Raw genomic sequence first — 20,902 nt, 5'->3', positions numbered from 1 at the left:
CAGTTCTTAGTTGCTCTCCTTAAATCAAAGAAGACATTTGGCATTTGTTTTTTAAGGATTGGCTAGCTTCACTTAGCATAATTGGCTCTAATGCCATCCATTTCCCTGCAAATTCCATGATTTTGTCATTTTTTAGTGCTGCATAATACTCCATGGTATATAAATGCCACATTTTTTTTATCCATTCATTTATTGAAGGGATCTAGGTTGGTTCCACAGTCTAGCTATTGTGAATTGTGCTGCTATGATCATTGATGTGGCAGTATCCATATAGTGCGCTCTTTTAAGGTCCTCGGGGAATAGACCGAGAAGGGCAATAGCTGGGTCAAATGGTGGTTCCATTCCCAGCTTTCCCAGGAATCTGCATACTGCTTTCCATATTGGCCACACCAATTTGCAGTCCCACCAGCAATGTACAAGTGTACCCTTTTCTCCACATCCTCTCCAGCACTTGTTGTTGTTTGACTTCATAATGGCTGCCAATCTTACTGGAGTGAGATGGTATCTTAGGGTGGTTTTGATTTGCATTTCTCTGACTGCTAGAGATGGTGAGCATTTTTTCATGTACTTGTTGATTGATTGTATGTCCTCCTCTGAGAAGTGTCTGTTCAGGTCCTTTGCCCATTTGTTGATTGGGTTATTTGTTATCTTATTGTTTAATTTTTTGAGTTCTTTGTATATTCTGGAAATTAGGGCTCTATCTGAAGTGTGAGGAGTAAAGATTTGTTCCCAGAATGTAGGCTCCCTGTTTATCTCTCTTATTGTTTCTCTTGCTGAGAAAAAACTTTTTAGTTTAAGTAAGTACCATTTGTTTATTCTTGTTATTAACTCTTGGGCTATGGGCGTCCTATTAAGGAATTTGGAGCCCGACCCCACAATATGTAGATTGGAGCCAACTTTTTCTTCTCTCAGGTGCAGAGTCTCTGATTTGATATCAAGCTCTTTGATCCATTTTGAGTTAACTTTTGTGCATGGCGATAGAAAGGGGTTCAGCTTCATTTTGTTGCATATGGATTTCCAGTTTTCCCAACACCATTTGTTGAAGATGCTATCCTTCCTCCATTGCATGCTTTTAGCCCCTTTATCAAATATAAGAAAGTTGTAATTTTGTGGATTGGTCTCTGTGTCCTCTATTCTGTACCATTGGTCCACCTGCCTGTTTTGGTACCAGTACCATGCTGTTTTTGTTACTATTGCTCTGTAGTACAGTTTGAAATCTGGTATTGCTGTACCTCCAAATCACACTTCCTGCTTAGAATTGCTTTTGCTATTCTGGGTCTTTTGTTTTTCCATATGAATTTCATGATTGCTTTATCTATTTCTACAAGAAATGCCGTTGGGATTTTGATTGTCATTGCATTAAACCTATCGAGAACTTTTGATGATGTTAGTTCTGCCTATCCATGAACAGGGTACATTTTTCCATCTTCTAAGATCTTCTTGTATTTCTCTCTTCAGGGTTCTGTAGTTTTCATTGTATAAATCTTTCACCTCTTTTGTTAGGTTGATTCCCAAGTATTTTTTTTTTTGAGGATATTGTGAATGGAGTGGTTTCCTCATTTCCATTTCAGAAGTTTTGTTGCTGATATACAGGAATGCCTTTGATTTATGCGTGTTGATTTTATATCCTGCCACTTTGCTGAATTCATTTATTAACTCTGGCAGTTTCTTTGTAGACCCTTTTGGGTCTGTTAGATATATTATCATATCATCCGCAAACAGTGATAATTTAAGTTCTTCTTTTCCTATTTTTATGCCTTTAATTTCTTTTGTCTGTCTAATTGCTCTCGCTAGTATTTCAAGAACTAAATTGAATAGAAGTGGTGAGAGAGGGCATCTCTGTCTTGTTCCAGATTTTAGAGGGAATGCCTTCAGTTTTTCTCCATTTAGAATGATGCTAGCCTGAGGCTTAGCATAGATAGCTTTTACAATGTTGAGGTAAGTTCCTGTTATCCCTAGTTTTTCTAATGTTTTGAACATAAAGGGATGCTGTACTTTTGTCGAATGCTTTTTCTGCATCTATCGAGATGATCATATGGTTCTTATCTTTGAGTCTATTGATGTGGTGAATAACATTTATTGATTTCTGTATATTGAACCAGCCTTGCATCCCAGGGATGAATCCTACTTGATCATGGTGCACAATTTTTTTGATATGCTTTTGTATTCGATTCGCCAGGATTTTATTAAGGATTTTTGCATCTAGGTTCATTAGAGATGTTGGTCTGTAGTTTTCTTTCTTTGAGGTGTCTTTGTCTGGTTTTGGAATCAGGGTGATATTGGCCTCATAGAATGAATTTGTAAGAGCTCCTTCTTTTTCTATTTCTTGAAATAGCTTGAAAACTATTGGTATTAATTCTTCTTTGAAGGTTTTGTAAAACTCCGCTGTATACCCATCCGGTCCAGGTCTTTTCTTGGTTGGTAGTCTTTTGATGGCTTCTTCTATTTCCTCCTTTGTTATTGGTCTGTTTAAATTGTGTGTGTCTTCCTGACTCCATCTGGGCAGATTGTATGACTTAAGAAATTTATCGATATATTCACTATCTTCTATTTTATTGGAATATAGGGTTTCAAAATAATTTCTAATTATCTTCTGTGTTTTTGTAGTGTCTGTTTTGATATTGCCTTTTTCATCCCGTATGTTAGTAATTTGAGTTCTCTCTCTTCTTCTCTTCATTAGCATAGCTAAGGGTCTGTCGATCTTATTTATTTTTTCAAAGAACCAACTTTTAGTTTTGTTAATTTTTTCAATAGTTTCTTTTGTTTCAATTTCATTGATTTCTGCTCTGATTTTAATTATTTCTTGTCTTCTACTACATTTGCTGCTGTCTTGCTCTTCCTTTTCTAGGGTTTTAAGATGTAGTGTGAGTTCATTTATTTGTTGGTTTTTTCTTTTTTTGAGGAATGACCTCCAGGCGATGAATTACCCTCTCAAAACTGCCTTCATTGTGTCCCATAGATTCCGGTATGTTGTGTCTGTATTGTCTTTTATCTCTAAGAATTTCTTGATTTCCTCCTTTATGTCTTCTATAACCCATTGATCATTCAGTAACATATTGTTCATTTTCCAGGTGATGCAGGATTTTTCCTTCCTTCTTTTATCATTGATTTCCAGTTTCATTTCATTATGATCAGATATGGTGCATGGTATTATCTCCACACCTTTATATTTACTGAGGGTTGCCCTATGGCATAATATATGGTCTATCTTTGAGTAGGATCCATGTGCTGCTGAGAAGAACGTGTATCCACTTGATGATGGTTGATATATTCTATATATGTTGGTTAAGTCTAAGTTATTGATTGTGATATTGAGTTCTATAGTTTCTTTATTCAGCTTTTGTCTAGAGGATCTGTCTAATGGCGATTGCAGTGTGTTGAAGTTACCCATAATTATTGTGTTGTGTTTATTTGACTCTTGAACTTGAGGAGAGTTTGTTTTATGAACATTGCAGCACCATTGTTTGGTGCATACAAATTGATAATTGTTATGTCTTGTTGGTGGGTGGTTCCTTTTAACAGTATATAGTGTCCTTCTTTATCCCTTTTGATTAACTTAGGTTTGAAGTTGGTTTTATTCAATATGAGTATGGCCACTCCTGCTTGCTTCCGAGGGCCATGTGAGTGGTTTGATTTTTCCTAACCTTTCACCTTCAACCTGTGTGTGTCTTTTCCTATCATTTGAGTCTCCTGAAGGCAGCATATTGTTGGATTTGTTTTTTTAATCCAGGTTACTAGCCTGTGTCTCTTGATTGGTGAATTTAAGCCATTAACATTTAAGGTTACAATTGAAATACGGTTTGTACTTCCAGTCATGTTTATTTATTTATTTATTTTAGTTTGGCTAGTTTTTCCTCTTTGGTTATTTTTCTCCCCCTTTACTGAGATACCTCCCACTGTTAGTTTTGGGCGCTATTTTTCAATTCCTCTTCTTGTAGTATTTTGCTCAAAATGCTTTGCAGTGCTGATTTTCTGGCTGTGAATTCTTTTAGCTTTTGTTTATCATGAAATATTTTAATTTCATTGTCAAATCTGAAGCTTAATTTTGCTGGATACAGTATTCTTGGTTGGAATCCATTATTTTTCAGCGTTTGAAATACGTTGTTCCAGGATCTTCTCGCTTTCAAAGTCTGCTGTGAAAAATCAGTCGTTAACCTAATTGGTTTACCCCTGAATGTAATCTGCCTCTTTTCTCTCGTAGCTTTTAATATTCTCTCCTTGTTCTCTATGTTGGCTATCTTCATAATTATATGTCTTGGAGTTGGTCTATTACGGTTTTGAATGTTTGGGGTCCTGTATGCTTCCAGGATTTGGCAATCCATTCCATCTTTCATCTCTGGGAAGTTTTCTAGGATTATTTCATTTAATAGATTGTCCATTCCTTTGGTTTGAACCTCTATAACTTTTTCTATCCCAATGACTCTCAAGTTTGGTTTTTTTATGACATCCCATATCTCTTGGATAGATTGCTCGTGAGATTTAAGCATCCTTTCTGTGTTGACTACATTCTTTTCAAGTTGATAAACTTTGTCTTCATTATCTGATGTTCTGACTTCTACTTGATCTAGTCTATTTGTAATATTCTCATTAGAGTTTTTAATTTGTTTTATGGTTTCCTGCATTTCTAGGATTACTGTTTGTTTGTTTGTTTTTTAATCTCTATCTCCTGGTAAAGCTCGTTCTTTGCAGTTTGAATTTGTTTGTTTAATTCGTTTTCAAAATATACTTTCATTGCTTGAACTTGCTGCCTCATGTCTTCTCTAATATTCCGTTCCATCTGAGTTAGGTATGCCTTGAGTTCTTTCCCTGTCCATGTTTCTGATGCTTCTAGGTCCTCCTGTAGATTTAAGTTGTCCTGCATAATTTGTAATCCTTTTTTCCTTGTTTTTTCATGTTGTTCACGTTACTTTCCAGCTCTGTTTGACTGCTGTGTAACTACTTTCTCCTATAAATTTGTTTTGGTTTTGTATATCTCTGTTGTCTCTCCTTTGTGGTGGGAGATTATGCCTAGAAATGTTGGGCTTTATTGTACTTTAAAGCTGATTCATTCAATTCATAAAAGGCTTCCGGGTTCTGTATGCATATAGTGATTTGTTGTTTGTTCTTAGGACTTTATGTTTAGGTTAGGTGCTATGATGGTATGAGGGTTAGTATGTCTTGGCTACTTTAGAAGATTGCTCTACTGAAGTGAGATACTAACAGGCGATTGGATCAGGGTGTTGGTAGTAGCTAGGTATTTAGGAGCCCTATAGACAGCCTCGAAACATTCACCTATTTGCATTTAAACAATTACACGTTATGGAAGACCTACTGCTTGGGATGAACATTGGGGGATAGGGGAAGGAAGGTGCTCTTAAAAAGAAAGAAGGAGAGAGAGAGATAGATAGAGGAGAATGAAAAGAACAATAAAACTTGAAACGGGAAAGAAAGAAAGAAGGAAAAGGGGGGAAAAGAACAGAGAGAGAAGAATAAAAGAAAAAAAATTGAAGTCTTAGAGACCCATTTTCTTCTCTTCCAGTAGGCAGAGCTGTGCCCTCCAAGCCGAGCTTCTACCCTCTACATGCCGATAGCAATCCTTGTAAGGCGGCTCCTGGGAGTCTCTCAATCTTGTCAGTCCATAGCCGTTTCACTTCTCCGGCCCCTCCCCTCTTCCTCCTGTCAGCTGGCCAGCCAGGTCCTGTTCACCTGAAGCAGTTCCCCAAAGATCTAGTTACACTTGCAGCCCCACCGCACATCCCATCTAAGCCCCAGTGCTGTGGTAAACTGGCAGCTAAGACCTTAGGAGTCGCCGCTGGTGATATGGGGGGTTGGGGGTCGGGAATCCCCTCTGCTTCCCTACAGACACGCCCCCGGAGAGATCCCTGAGGTTTCCTGGCTGCTTGTATCTGGATGGGGTGGGAGTCACACACCTGCTAAAGTGGATTCCGCTGGGAAGGAATTCCGTCAGCTGAACTCCGGTGACATCACCTCTCTGCTATGGCGGGCCCCAGGCTCCTTGCCGGAGTGTCCGAATGGAGGGGTAGGACTTGTCTTTCCCCGGTTGGCCTCAGCTCCTGGCTCACTATTTCATGAAGGCTTGACTAAAGACCTCTTTCTGCCAAGCTGCATTTCGGAGGCTAGCCACCCAGTCACGGTGGCTACGGGCAGGCGGCCATGCCGCGGCACGCAGACAGCTGCTGGCGGGTCTGCACCTCTGCATCTCGTGGCGGGGATTCACTCGTCTGGGGCAAACTGTCACTTCCAAAAATCCTAGTAACTCCCGACCGGTCTCTCTTCAGTGGAATTTTGCTAGGAGATTCTCCACAGGTAGAATCTAAGCGTATCTATGTGTCTCTCTGACCCCATCACTGAGGGGGTACTGAAAGCACTGCCTCTCCGCCCGCCACCATGATGGATCTCCTCCCTAAGTATTTTCTTGATCCACAAATGCTATCATCTTTATTCTGTCACAATGCAAATGTTTTTGAATGTCTGTGATTCTTTAGTATTGTGAAGTAGTGAATTATAGCACTCTTGGGGGCAGGACTAGAGAATCTGAATTATTTTTTTTAATATTTATTTTTTAGTTGTAGTTGGGCACAATACCTTTATTTATTTATTTTATTTTTATGTGGTGCTGAGGATCGAACCCAGGGCCTCATACATGCAAGGTGAGCACTCTACTGCTGAGCCACAATCCCAGACTCTGGATTATTTTTTTTGAAAAGAAAGCCCATCACACAAACTACTGCCCTGTTCCTGTAGCAGAGAAATGCTGAGACATTCATACTTGTTACTCCCACCAAGTCTTAGACTCATGCCTTCAATGTTTAGGTGTGTGTTCTTCAGTTGCTTTCCATTTTGAATGAAAGCATAGGATAATTCTTACATCCCCTGTGGCTACCTCACTCATTTCTACTCAAGTTTCAATTATGAAACAAATCTGGAAAATTTGCTTAATTATTCTCTTTTCTTTTTTCTTTTGAAATAACACAGGGCAATCTAGAGCAGCCATGATACCTCCCAAGCATCCTCGGCAGCCCAAGGGAGCTTTGGATGATGCCATTTCCTTTGGAGGGAAAACAGACCGAGAAGCACCAAATGCTTCCCAACCCACACCACCCCCACTGCCAAAGAAAATGATCATAAGAGCTAATACAGAGCCAATCTCTAAAGATATCCAGAAATCCATGGAAAGTAGTCTTTGTGTCATGGCCAATCCCACCTATGATATTGACCCCAACTGGGATGCTAGCAGTGCTGGTTCTTCCATCAGCTATGAACTCAAAGGACTGGACATTGAGTCTTATGACTCCTTGGAGAGGCCTCTGCACAGGGAGCGACCTGTCCCTTCCGCAGCAAACAGCATTTCCAGCTTAACCACTCTCAGTATTAAGGACAGATTTTCCAACAGCATGGAGTCCCTGTCCAGCCGACGTGGTCCCTCTTGCAGACAGAGTCGAGGCATGCAGAAGCCACAGAGACAAGCACTTTATCGAGGACTTGAAAATCGGGAGGAAGTAGTGGGTAAAATTCGAAGCCTTCATACAGATGCCTTGAAGAAACTGGCTATTAAATGTGAAGACCTCTTTATGGCTGGACAGAAAGACCAGCTCCGTTTTGGGGTGGACAGCTGGTCAGACTTTAGGCTAACCAGTGACAAGCCATGTTGTGAAGCAGGCGATGCAGTTTATTACACTGCCTCCTATGCAAAAGATCCACTTAGTAACTATGCAGTTAAGGTAAGAAAGTATTACAAATCTCATTTTAATCTTAGCCAAAACTATTATTGGGAGGGAACTATTCTTCTTCCCTTTCTTTCCTCTTATTTCTCTTTTCCACAAAAGTCACTGCACATCTGTCTTACAGAGGATGCTCTTTTTTTTTTAACTTTTTATTGGTGCTTTATAATTATACATAACAGTGAGATTTGTTAAATATTTATATATGCACACAATATAACAGTATAATTTGGTCAGGTTCATCCCCAGTACCTCCTTTTCCCTCCCACAGGGAGACTTATTTAGTATTTAGAAGAGAAAATAGACAAGTAAAGAGATACTGCATGCTAAGTTAGAGGTAAACAAGAATTTTTAACCTTGGAAGGACTCAGACTCTCAGAGGCAGAGAAATCTTCTTAAAGGAAGGAGTCCTTGAGCTGTAACTGCTTGAGGTAGCTACCTATAAAAATGAAGTCTGCCATGTGCCTTCTATTCCATGTTTCTGTCTTTATTCCCTACCAAGAGACCTTTGTCTACCTCAGCTCTATAATTTCTCAGCTTGCCAGAGAAATGTTTTTATTGAGGAAGATAACTGATATTTGTTACTGTTTCATTAACTTTGTTTTATAATATTTACTTTTTTTAAGAGGGGGGGGGGGAGAGAGAGAGAGAGAGAGAGAGAGAGAGGGAGAGGGAGGGGGGAGAAAGAGAGAGAGAATTCCAATATTTATTTTTCAGTTTTCGGCGGACACAACATCTTTGTTTGTATGTGGTGCTGAGGCTCGAACCCGGGCCGCACGCATGCCAGGCGAGCGTGCTACCGCTTGAGCCATATCCCCAGCCCTATAATATTTACATCAACTTTATGAGGTTAAGATCTTTTTTTTTTCCATTTGATACACAAAGAAAATGGAGCTGAGAGAGGTAAACTAACTTGCTTAAGGTCACACAGCTAGCTAATATAGCTGGAAATTTTTTTAATTTTTTAATTTGTTATAATTAGTTATACATGACAGTAGAATGCATTTATGCACTTTGATATATCATACTAGATGGGATGTAATTTCTCATTTTTCTGAGTGTATATGTTGCAGAATCATATTGGTCATGCAGTCACATATATACATACAGTCTATTTCATTCTACTATCTTTCCTATCCCCACATCCCCTCCCCTCCCCTCCTATCACTTCTTCTACCTAATCTAAGGTAATGCTATTCTTCCCTGGTGCTCCCACCCCCGTCCTGCCTTATTGTGAATTAGCATCCACATATTAGAGAAAACATTTATTAGTCTTTGGTTTTGTGGGGATTGGCTTATTTCTCTTAGAATATTCTCCAAATCCAACCATTTACTGGCAAATGCCATAATTTTACTCTTCTTTAAAGCTGAATAATATTCCATTGAGCATATATACCACATTTTCTTTACCATTCATCTATTGAGGGACACCTAGGTTGGTTTCATAGTCTAGCTATTGTGAATTGAGCTGCTATAAACATTGATGTGGCTGCATCACTATAGTATGCTGATTTTAAGTCCTTTTGTGTAAACCAAGGAGTGGTGGAATTTTTCTTTTCTCTTTCCCCCCCACCTTTATCTTTATTTATTTATTTTTATGTGGTGCTGAGGATAGAACCCAGTGCCTCACACGTGCCAGGCAGGCGCTCTGCCACTGAGCTACAGCCCCACCCTGAATTTTTCTTTTTTAAAAGGCTCTATTTAAAAAAAGAAAAAATAAGGTATTGTATTTTTTATACCTTTAGTTTATTTTTTTTTTATTTTTATGTGGTGCTGAGGATCGAACCCAGGGCTTCACACATATAAGCAAATGCTCTACCACTGAGTTATAGTCACAGCCCCAGTACAGCTGGAATTTAAACACAGATAATCTTGCCTTAATAGCCTGTACTTCTTACATTGTGTCACTTATTACTTTCTTACATGTATACCACCCATTTCAGACAATCCACTGCTTCACGATGTCCAGAATGCTTGACATCAAGAATTCTTGCCCAGTTACATTCACTGTAACACTAAGCCATGTTTTGTCGCTATCACTATAATAAACATGACATGGCCTATGATCCTGGCTCTGCCATTTAGTATCTTTGTCAATAATAGTACCTATCATGTGGGGCTATTGTTTGGTTAGAAGAGAACAAAATGTCCCTGAGGAGTAGTCATTTCTTTCATTACCATTAGCTTCTTTCCTACTTCAAGAGAGTAACAGTCTTTGGTCCTCAATTTCCTCTTTTTTTTTTTTTTTTTAGATATTTATGATAATAATCCCTGTGGGGTTGAGGTAGGGATCAAGTGAAATAATGCAGGTGAAAGGTTTTGAAAAACACAAAGCTCTATGTAAAATTAAGGTAATAGTCTCCATAGTTCCTTTTTATTGATTCTATTCACTGGTTCAAAGCCATCTAACTGGCTTTTACATGTTAATTTGGCTTAGAAAGTCCAGATGGTATCTTGGTAAATTAATGGATAAGGTAAACAATTGACCTTACCTATCTATCAAGACGGAACGTACATTTGGACCAGATCCTCAGTTGGCTGCTCTCCACACTTGCAGCATCTATACCTATTGACTATCTTGTGGTGCTAGCAGTGACTCTGTGGGGTCCAGCCTATACTTTTAAAATTAAACCACAGGGAAAACTGCAGAGAAGGAATCTTGCTCCTGTTAATTTATTACTATTGAGTCTAAAAGGCATTTCGAGATTCTGTGTAGCACTCAAGAGCGGTTATATCAATTGGGGTTATGGTGCCTTATCTACCTTGAGTCTTTATTGCTACAAGATCACCAGTGCAGAATGAGTACCTATTTCAGAAAGGGGCACTGAACTATCTGTTCTTTCAAAACAATTGAGAAGTAGGGCTTGACTAACTTTATGTATTATTGCCATGCAATCTTGTCTCTTTCCTAAATCAATGGTCTGGTATTGATTTCTTTGCTTGTAATGATGCAAAAGCAATCTCGAAAGAACAGGTGGCAAGTGATTATATACTGGGAGTTGTTGGCAGGTTCGAGAAAGGATGTTTTACACTAAATGCTGAATATAAATGTCTCTTTGAAGACCCTCTGTGTGTTTCTAGAGGTGCCCAATTTACTGTACAGTCTTAGAATAATAAACTATGAGGATGCTGAGAACCCTCTTTTGCAGAGATAAGCAAAAGAGACCAGCAATCAGCCCATATGAAACAACTGTTTCTCCTGATTGCCTTCTTTTTTTTAAGATTTTTTTTTTTAGTTATACATGGGCACATTATCTTTATTTTATTTATTTATTTTTATGTGGTGCTGAGGATCGAACCCAGGGTCTCACACGTGTGAGGCGAGTGCTCTACTGCTGAGCCACAATCCCAGCCCCTGATTGCCTTCTTAAAATATCCCTTCCCATATTACTGGAAATTAGAATAGGCTAATAGGTGTGACTCTCTCTTAAAATGTTGGCAAAAGGAAGTCAGTGTTGGAATTTAGCAATCTGAAAGTCAAAGGATACTACCCTACCCCTACCAATCCACTGCAATCACAGAGTACAAAAATCTTTATTTTGTGCATTATCTTAGTTTGCTCAGGCTGCCATAACAATACCATAAACTGGATGGCTTAAGCTACAGAAATGAATTTTCTCATATTTCTGTAGGCTGAAAAGTCTGAGATCAAGGTTCCAACTTATTTCATTTCGGGTGAGGGCTCTTCCTGGCTTATAGATAGCTGCTTTCTCTCTGTCTTCACATGATTGGGAGAGAGCAAGAGGAAACGAATGTTCTTGCTCTTGTATCTCTTCTTTTAAGGACACCAGTTCTATTGTAGCTAGGCCTATGTTAGTCACCTTTTTCACTGTTGTGACTAAAAGACCTGACAAGAACAATTAGAGGAAGAAAAGTTTGTTTTGGGGTTCATGGTTTCAGAAGTCTCCATTCATAGATGGCTGACTCCATTCCTTAGGGCCTAAAGTAAGGCAAGACATCATAGCGGAAGAGTGTGGCAGAGGAAAGCAGCTGGGGACACGCCATCAGGAAGCAGAGAGAGAGAGAGAGAGAGAGAGCACTCCACTCTTCAGGGACAGAATATATACCCGAAAGGCACAACCCCAGTGACCCACCTCCTCCAGCTACACCCTACCTGCCTATAGTTACCACCCAGCTAATACCTATCAGAAGCTGGATGCACTGATTAGGCTATAGCTTTCATAACCCAATCATTTTACCTCTAAATTTTCTTGCATTATCTCACACATGAGCTTTTGGAGGACGCTTCATATCTAAAACATAACAAGGCCCTAACCTTAGGACCTCATTTAACCTTAATTACCACTTTGTAGGCCCTATCTCCAGGTACAGTCACATTGAGGTTTAGGGCTTCAACATATGAATTGGAGTTGGGGAAAACAATATAGTCCATCACATTCTGTCCTCCACCCTCTCAAATTCATGCAAATACATATTTTCACATACAGAACACATTCCAACAACCTCAAAAGTCTTATTTCAGAATTAATTCTAAAATCCCAGTCATGGTGTTGAAATTCCCATTCCAAAAGGGAAAAATTAGAGGATGGAAAGAAGGAGCGGTGGATCCCAAAAACTCAAAATCTAGCAAGTCAATTTCCCTTCAACCTTAAGACTGGAGAATAATCCTCCTTGGTTTGTACTCTTGGTCCAGTGTGGTGGCAGCATCAGCCCTGTGGCTCTGCAAGGTGGCTCCAGCCCTGAGATGCTGCTCACAATCATCCTGGCCCTCTAAATCTAGAGAAGCAGCCTCACTTTTGAAGCCCAAGAGGGAATAGCCTTGCCCACTGGACCTGTGGTGGGAAGAGCAACCTGATGTCTCTGTCACCTTTGGGTCATTCTTCCCTTTCCCTGAAGAATAGTACATGTTCACAGCCAAGCAGCTAGCTTCATGGTGCAATCCTACAGAATTCAAGGAGGCTGGCAGCCTTCTTTCATTCCATTCTACTTTCTCCTCTTGGCTTAAACTAGCAGTGTCTTTTCTAATATAATGCCATACCTATTCCTGGCTTCTGCTGAAATGGCTGGTTAAATCTGTGAGTCTCACTCATGATCTTTATATCAAATGGTCATTTGGCCACACTTTTAGTGTTCTGTAAAAAATGAGCTTTCAGAGCTGGGGTTGTGGCACAATGGTAGAGCGCTTGCCTAGCATATGCGAGGCATGGGGTTCGATTCTCAGCGCCACATACAAATAAATTAATAATACATCTTCAAGTTCTGGTTCTTTTTTTCTTAATAATTCTGTCTCCCATTCATCTTTCTTCTTTCCCATTTTACTATAAGCTGTCAGGAGGAACCAAACTACTTCAACACTTGTCTTAGAAATCTCCTTAGCCAAAAATCCAGTTTTGTCTCTTGCAAGTTCTGTCTTTCACAAAACATTATTCCACAGTTGGGCCAAGTTCTTTCCCTCTTCATGAAAGCAATCACCTTTTTTCCAGTTCCTCATTTCCATCAGAGACCTCACCAGAATTGCTTTAACATCCATATTTATAGCAACTATCTGCTCACAGTTATCTAGGCTTTATTTAACATGCATCTCAGAATTCTTCCAGGCTCTTACCACTACCAAGGCTGCTTCTCCATTTTTTAATTTTTCTCAATATCAAAACCCCAGTCTTAGTCGGCTCAGGCTACCTTTTAAAAGTACCGTACACTGCATAACTTAAACCCCAAATGTATCCTCTCATGTTCTGGAGGCTGGAAAGCCCCAGATAATCAAAGTTATGGCTAAATGAGTTACTGGTGAGGACTCCCTTCCTAGCTTACAGATGCCACATTTTCATTGCATCCTGACATTACAGAGACAGCAAGCAGCTCTCTGGTGCCTCTTCTTACACCAACACTATTCCTGTCATATCAGGGTTCCACTCATTGACCTTATTTAGCCTTAATTACCTCCTTACTGATCCTGTCTCCAAATGCTGTCATATTGGAGATTAGAGCTTCAATATAGGAATGGGGGCACGGAGAAAAACAGTTCAATCCATATTAAGTGTTGTATTCATTATAAAGGAAGTGGTTTTAACTCAGGACTTTTCCTAGATTTGAAAGTTTTCCTGTTTATTCTAGTTTTTATTTGACAGGAATAGCTTTGTTATTTTTATTGGTCTTAAACTGAAAGGCATTAAAGAACAGAATAAAGAGCATTGGAGTCATCTGACTTAGGATCAAGTTCTAAATCCCTCTCTATATTCTTAACACAGGTTATGTAACTTCTCTGAATTTTCACATCAATGGAAACTAACTGCCCTACCTACCTAATAAGACTGCTATAATGCACATGTTTATGTAGTAAAACTGCTTTTATAAGCTAAAGTACATGTAAAATATAATAATGTATTCTTATTATTAACAATAATGGAAAATTACTGCTGCACATTCTATAGTTCACTATTATTCTTTAATATTGGGCATTAGCCTGAGCATATTTAGATAGGTTCTACACTTATTTTCTTTCTCATTACTTCAAAGATGTAAACATCTTTTCTTCTTAATTATGAGAAAAGACTACAAAATGTAACAGCCTCAAGGATTTCAGTACAGCCAAAAATTGGAAACAAATTAAGTATTTGATAGTAAGGAAACAATTTAATAAATTGTAGCACGTCAGCCCAATGGAATGTTTGTATCCATTAAAAGTGGTAATTATGAAGACTATATAAAATGAAAAATGTTTGTTGTAAAATGTCATAGAGCACCAAATAATATGACCATAACTTTTAAAAATTAACTCACAAAATGGTAATATGCAAATAATTTCTATATTAAAGTGGTAGAAATTATAGGTGATTTTGATTTTGTTTGAAAATTATATCATAACATTCACAAGGTCCTGGGTTAAATCCCTAGGAACACACACACATACACACACACAAAAAAAGAAAAAAATTATGATATCTTTTCAGTGAAAGAAAACAAAAGCATTAGAGATTTTTGGATCATTTGACATTGAATTTCTTGAAGGTGCAGGTTTCCTTAGTTACTCATCTCTATAGTCACCTCCTCTGGCATAAATTATAAATAGCTCCTATTTCATGCTCCTCGGCTTCTCCACACACTGGCTCCTCTGTCTGGACTGCCCTACTCCTGGGAGGCAGTCTGATACAATGAAGAACTTCTGCATTGTGAGCTGCAGATGACCTATTTCAGAACTACCTGAGGGATCCTCATTAAAAGTGTCATTTCCGTACCTATAGAGTTGGAATCACGGGCAGTGAAGTCTGGGAAACTGCATTTGGAGCAGCCCCCTCAGGTGGTTCCCACATAGAAAAAATCTAAGGACTTTTGACAAAGTGGTTAAAAATTAGGCTTTTTGTTTTGTTTTAAATTGTTGATGGACCTTTATTTTATTTACATGTGGTGCTGAGAATTGAACCCAGTGCCTCATACATGCTAGACAACTGCTATATCACTGAGCTACAGACCCAGCCCAAGAATTAGTCTTTTAAGTCAGACAGAACTGGGTTTAAATATGTTGCTTAGCTTCATATTAGCTGTTACTCTGGCCTGCTTACTTGCCATTTGTAATTCTAGTGTCTTATCTATAAAATGAAAAATAATACTTCATTCTTCTCAGAGCCATTGTACAAAAAAATTAATAGGAGTTAATATAGTGGTGGATATGGTGTATATAGTGCTCAGAGCATCATTTGGCACAAAGTGAAGAATTCAGTAAATAATAGTTATTTTTTCCTCCATTCTCATGTACCTAGAAAGTTTCTATCAGTTCTTAAACAATCCAGTTGTGGTTACCTGTGATAGCTGATAGCTGTTTCCTATATCCCCACAAGGTACCTGGTGGACTTCTCTATCGAGTTCTGTCACAATAAGTTGTACAATTCAGCAGTACTACCATGTTACAATCTCAGGAACATGCTTCTCCTCCCCACTATCACATTCGACCTTCTCCATGATAAGGATCATGGCTTGTTAATTCTTATGTCCTTAGCATATAATATCATGTACATAATGGGCATTTGATAAATATGTCTTAACCTTTCAAAAAACATAAACTATATAAAATATTGTGGTATTTGTCTGGGTTTATAGAAATACCTGAATAAGTCAAAGACCTTGCCCTCAAGGAGCTTTGTCTCCTGGTAGGAAGATAAAAACGACTTTCAAACAAGATCATAATGAAGGGTCAGAGTGATGTAGAGAGATATAAAGATGGATGAAGATTAATGGATAAAATATTTTTTAAAAGGGCTAGGGGGGCTGGGGATGTGGCTCAAGCAGTAGCACGCTTGCCTGGCATGCGTGGGATGCTGGGTTCGATCCTTAGCACCACATAAAAATAAAATAAAGATATTGTGTCCACCAAAAACTAAAAAATAAATAAAATAAAAAGGGCTAGGGATGTGGCTCAGCAGTCGAGCGCCCCTGGGTTCAAACCCCCGTACCATAAATAAAAAATAAAAGGGCTGGGATGTAGCTCAGTATTAAAGTGCCCCTGGGTTCAATCCCCAATACCCTGCCCCCCCCCAAAAAAAAGATTGTACCAGAATTGGAGTTTTTGAATTATGAGTTCAAGAGGTTAGACTAATGGGGCATGGTGTTATATGCCTGTAATCCCAGCTATTCCAGAAAATGAGGTAATAGAATTGAAGTTTGAGGACAGCCTGAACAACTTAGCAAGACACTGCCTCAAAAAATAAAAAAAGGCTGGAGGATAAAGCTCAGTGGTAGAACACTTTCAGGTTCAACCCTAGGATTGCAAAAATATGTTTTATATATTCATATATTATTAAAAATTAAAACTAAAGAGACTAGGCTTTATTTTGTAGGAAGCCATTAAGGATTTTTATTTTACTTTTTTTTTTTTTTTTGCTTTGTTTTTGTGGTGCTGAGGTTCACCCAAGTCCTTAAACACAATAAGCAAGTGTTCTACCACTGAGCTACACCTCCAGCCCCATGCTATTTTTAAAGAAGATCTCATAAAATTAATGATTTTGAAAGAAAACTGTGGTGGAAGAAACTGGAAGACTGGAAATGGCGAAGTTATCCATTATGCTATTGCAATATCCAGATAACTAATAATGGGACTCTGTAATAAGAGAGAAGAAAGGAAGAGGCAGGGTGGCTCAGAGACTGAGGAAGGCAGTAGTGTCTAGTGAGTGGCTGAATGTGGGATGAGAGCAGCATTGCTAAAATTTCAAGGTAGAACAACCGCAAGAGAATGGTGATGCCACCAACTAAAATATGAATCAGGAAAAAAAAATACAGAAAGAAAAGCTCTCTATGGAACATAGAAATGGGTCAGCCAAGTGGAGAGAAGCCCAATAGCCAGATAAAACTTTGAAGATGGTATTCAGAAGAGAGGGCAAGCCTAGAAATATGGTTTCTTAGTCCTAACTAATTTTATTTAGTTCAAACTTTAGTATATATGAGATTGTAGTAGGAGAGTCTATATAAAGTGTGAAAAAAAGCCCTACCTATCTAAGTGACCCAAAGCAGAATCAGTTGGAAAGAACAGGGTCCCACAGGCCTCCATGTCCATGGTTATAGAGGGCTTGAACAGAAAGAGGACTCAGAAGAAGTCAAGAGTTCAGTTTCTGGTAAGTCTCAAGAAAATACTGTCTCAATAATAGTGAGGATGGATATCCAAGCAGAGACAGGGAAAGGGGAATGGGGAGCCTGGGAGCATGAAGGAAAGGCCAAATTGATTCCCAAACACTATTTTACCTTCATCTCCTGTTTCTGTCTCATCCATGTCTTCTTTTATCCTCTCATCACTTTGGCAAACCACCACCCAGCAGATTAGACTGTCTGTCTCTGTGGGCTGCATGCTGGCTTACCTCCAGCCCTTAATTTCCCTGCTTTCTAAGTAAAACTGAACATAAACTTAAGCATGAACTTAACTTTCCTGCTCTCTAAATAAAATCTACCTTGCTTGTTTCTCCCTTTCAAAAATCTGACTAGCCACTGATGAAACCCATAATCCTCACAGTAAACAAGTCAACTTTAGAAGGGCCTTCACCATTCTACACAGGAAGAAACTGAGGCCAGAGGCACTTTTGCACAGGATCAGCAGCTCCATGGCAGGCTGCCTCCTGACTGCTTGGTAGAACCTTTCGTATTAGTCACTGTAGTTAGTAAACTGACCCTGCTGTGCCTCAGTGTTGTTCCTGGATGGATAAATGACAGCAAGCAGGGTGGACACTTTTTTCCCCCCACTTCTCTCATGAGATCATTTTTTAACAAATGCTGCCTTGAGAGACCACATAATAAATTTAGATAAAATTACTTTGAAGAAGATGCTAAAAGTCTCATGTAAGTAAAAAGTATAACTTTCTGGTTTTGGGGTTTTTTAATCCCCAACAGTTCCAAATTGGAGTAGTAGCTATCTTGTCATTTTAAAGTAGTCCAGGTCTTTGTTTTCAAGGATAGGGCACACAAAGCTCAGTGAAGATACATACTTCCCTATTACAAGATCGGGGCTACTTGCTTTCTTCCAGCTACACCAGAATCTGTTAAAAGCTGTAATAAAGTAGAAGTGAACTGTGGAGACCAGCATCTTTTATTGCACTTTTGACTCCAGAGTCTCTGTTTATCTTATTTGGGTGGATGCTGAGAAAGCAAGACATTAAATGAAAAAGCATTAAAAGGAATAACTGTGACTGGTAAGAATTTACAACTAGTTCAGACTATCTACACAGGCAATTAATTACTGGCTTAGTGGTAAGGAAAAACTAGATGTGAAACCACTTCCACTTTCATAATTCAGCACAAACATGCCCAACATTGAAACTTTACAGAAAGCAATTGATCAGCATCCAACTGCATATATGCATAGCCATCCTAGGTTAGTGTCCACTCCATTTCATGGCTCAGTGCATACAGAGGTACCAAAGAGTCTCAGCTGGAAAATGGCTTATTACAAAGAGGTTTGGGGTGCTCAGCAAACTTGGAATCAAAATGAATTGTCTAATAGGAAAAAGAGCCATGCCTTTAATTAATGAGATAAAAGGACACTGGGAATTACAAATTTTGATTCAAATTAATTGAATTCCTATTATGGACCTGAGCTGATTAGTGAGCTGCTCTGTGCCTCAGTTTCTTCTGTGTTAACATACTAAGGCATCATTCTGTCAGCCTAAATAACTGGCTCAGAAATACAAGTTTGATTTTCTTTTGATCATATTCTGAGGGAGTGAAAAGATTCGATGAATACAAGTCACAAATAAAATGATAAAATTTTATACAACTGCCTTCTTGAATTTCTTAGGCTCCAAAATGGGTTTCTTGGGTATGTGAACATTTTTGCAGCAATTCAAGCTATAAAATACCTGACCTACCTGATAAGTCTTATGGCAGCTTCCCATGATATGGAATCCTGAATAATTTGGGCCCAGATCACATTTTATATAATCAACATTTAATCCTTTTTGAATGTAGTTGCAACAGCATTGACTGTAGGAGTCTTCCCCATATAGTTGCAAGTAAAGCAGTACTCCTCCCAGGAAGATCAAGAAATGAATGCAACTTGGTAATCAGCCTGTATTCCTAGAGTGAGGTAATATCAAATACTGGGTATCAGTTTAGAAGGTTTTCACTCTGCACACTCTCCTGTTTGCATTTGTGGTTTTGTGTAACGCAGCAGAATAGCACAGATGGTCTAATGTGGTGATCGTCAGTGTTTCTCATTTTTATCTCTCTACAATTCATTCCCTACAATATCCATCCCACTTAAGGTTCACTGAGGCACTGTAAAATGCCCAGTCTGAGATGAAAATGAGGTTCCCTGCTGATAAAGTGGAAGTAGGCTGAAGGCACACTGGGCCCATAATAGAAAAATAAAAGCTAATGTAGACCAATTTTGAAGAGTCCTGTATTTTGTAATTATTGCTTTCTTTGGGGGAAAGGAGAGAAAATTGAATGGAATGATGAAGAGTCATGTCGTTTTGTTTAGTTTTTGTACAGTGCAAACTCAGTGAACCTCTAGGGCAGCCTGGACTCTGCAGACAGCCTTCATTGATTGAGTTTTACTCAGTTGTATAGTCAGGTCGTTTATGAGTGAGTGTCTGTTATTCAGATTGTCTGCCATTGCCCCTGCCCTATTACCTTGCCAACTTCCATCTGTTTCATAAAAACTGTTCATGTAATCTAGCCGCTCTGAGTAAATAAACCACATGGCCACACTGGACTAGATGCATCCTTTTCTTAGTATTTTGTATAGGCATATTGAGCATGCACCATGTGGCTTGTCCTGTGTTAGAACCTAAAGATACAAGTGTCTGCTCTTAAAATAACAGTGTGCTAACTGTAATAATAGAGATTAGAAGTAAGGGGCTCTACGGTTTAGCATTTTCTCTAACAGAAATAACACCTGAGAAGAGTGTAAATGAAAAACTAGGAATCCAATGAATCTCTCAGGTGAAGAGAAGGAGGAGGAGTGAGGGGCCGGCTGCGGACAGTTTAGTATGTTAAATGCAAGTGGAAAGGAGATGGGAAGTAAGGCTGAGACTGAATGTGAGGCCAGGAGCTTTATCCTGTGAAAATAATGGAAAGAAGTTTAAATAGGCAAGTGATAACACGTGGAAGGTATATTTGAGAAGAATCACATGAGAGGAAGGGCGACCCATTGAAAAGCTTTTGTGGTAGTTGAGGCAAGTGATGGGGTAAATTAGAGATGGAAGGTCAGCAGTATTAGACCATATCCTGTCTTTTCTTTCCCTGCTGCTTATAACAGCTTTACAGAGTCTTTAAAAAAGTTAGCTAAATTGAGGTTCTTATTACAAACATAAATGCTTGAAAATGGCAAATTTGCCTCAAAGGCATGCAGAACAGTTGCCATGAGCAACATAGAAAATAATCCCCTGGGCTGAAATGCATGTTTGAAATTAAACTTTTTAGGCTGGGTATAAGGAACCATCATCAAGCTCCATTTCCCTGCTAAGATCAGGCTTGTGTGTCATGTGCTTTGACCTGGATCTAAGAAGGTCGCAGAAGAGACTAATTTGGCTCTGATTTTGGAAACATGGTTTTTCATTCTGTTTTGTTTTTCCATTGCCCAACAAATGATCGTCGGTAGTTAAAGAGCCCCCTTCCCTGTATTTGGCAATCTTATCAGATTGTTTCGGGATGCTGTGCCTTACAGGTAGAAGTACTGAGAAGCAGTCAGAACTTGTGATCACTCACTTGGTAGGAACCAGTATTTCTCCTTTCTCTTCTGT

General features: G+C 38.9%; 1 protein-coding gene across 11 annotated transcripts in view; it reads left to right on the top strand.

The window, feature by feature from the left end:
* The window catches only part of Peak1 (pseudopodium enriched atypical kinase 1), a 276,412-nt gene that overhangs the window by 243,040 nt on the left and 12,470 nt on the right, over positions 1-20,902 (top strand). For 10 of the 11 annotated variants that reach the window (XM_078049235.1, XM_078049227.1, XM_078049236.1 and 7 more), the window contains one exon: positions 6,976-7,721. The exons of the other annotated variant lie outside the window; for it this stretch is intronic. In XM_078049235.1, coding sequence (XP_077905361.1) covers positions 6,976-7,721 — 746 coding nt within the window. The remainder of the gene's footprint in view (positions 1-6,975; positions 7,722-20,902) is intronic. 11 annotated transcript variants of the gene reach the window in all.

This window comes from Ictidomys tridecemlineatus, chromosome 5, assembly GCF_052094955.1.
Source record: "Ictidomys tridecemlineatus isolate mIctTri1 chromosome 5, mIctTri1.hap1, whole genome shotgun sequence".
Taxonomy (NCBI): domain Eukaryota; kingdom Metazoa; phylum Chordata; class Mammalia; order Rodentia; family Sciuridae; genus Ictidomys; species Ictidomys tridecemlineatus.
This window is presented reverse-complemented; position numbering and strand designations above follow the sequence as displayed.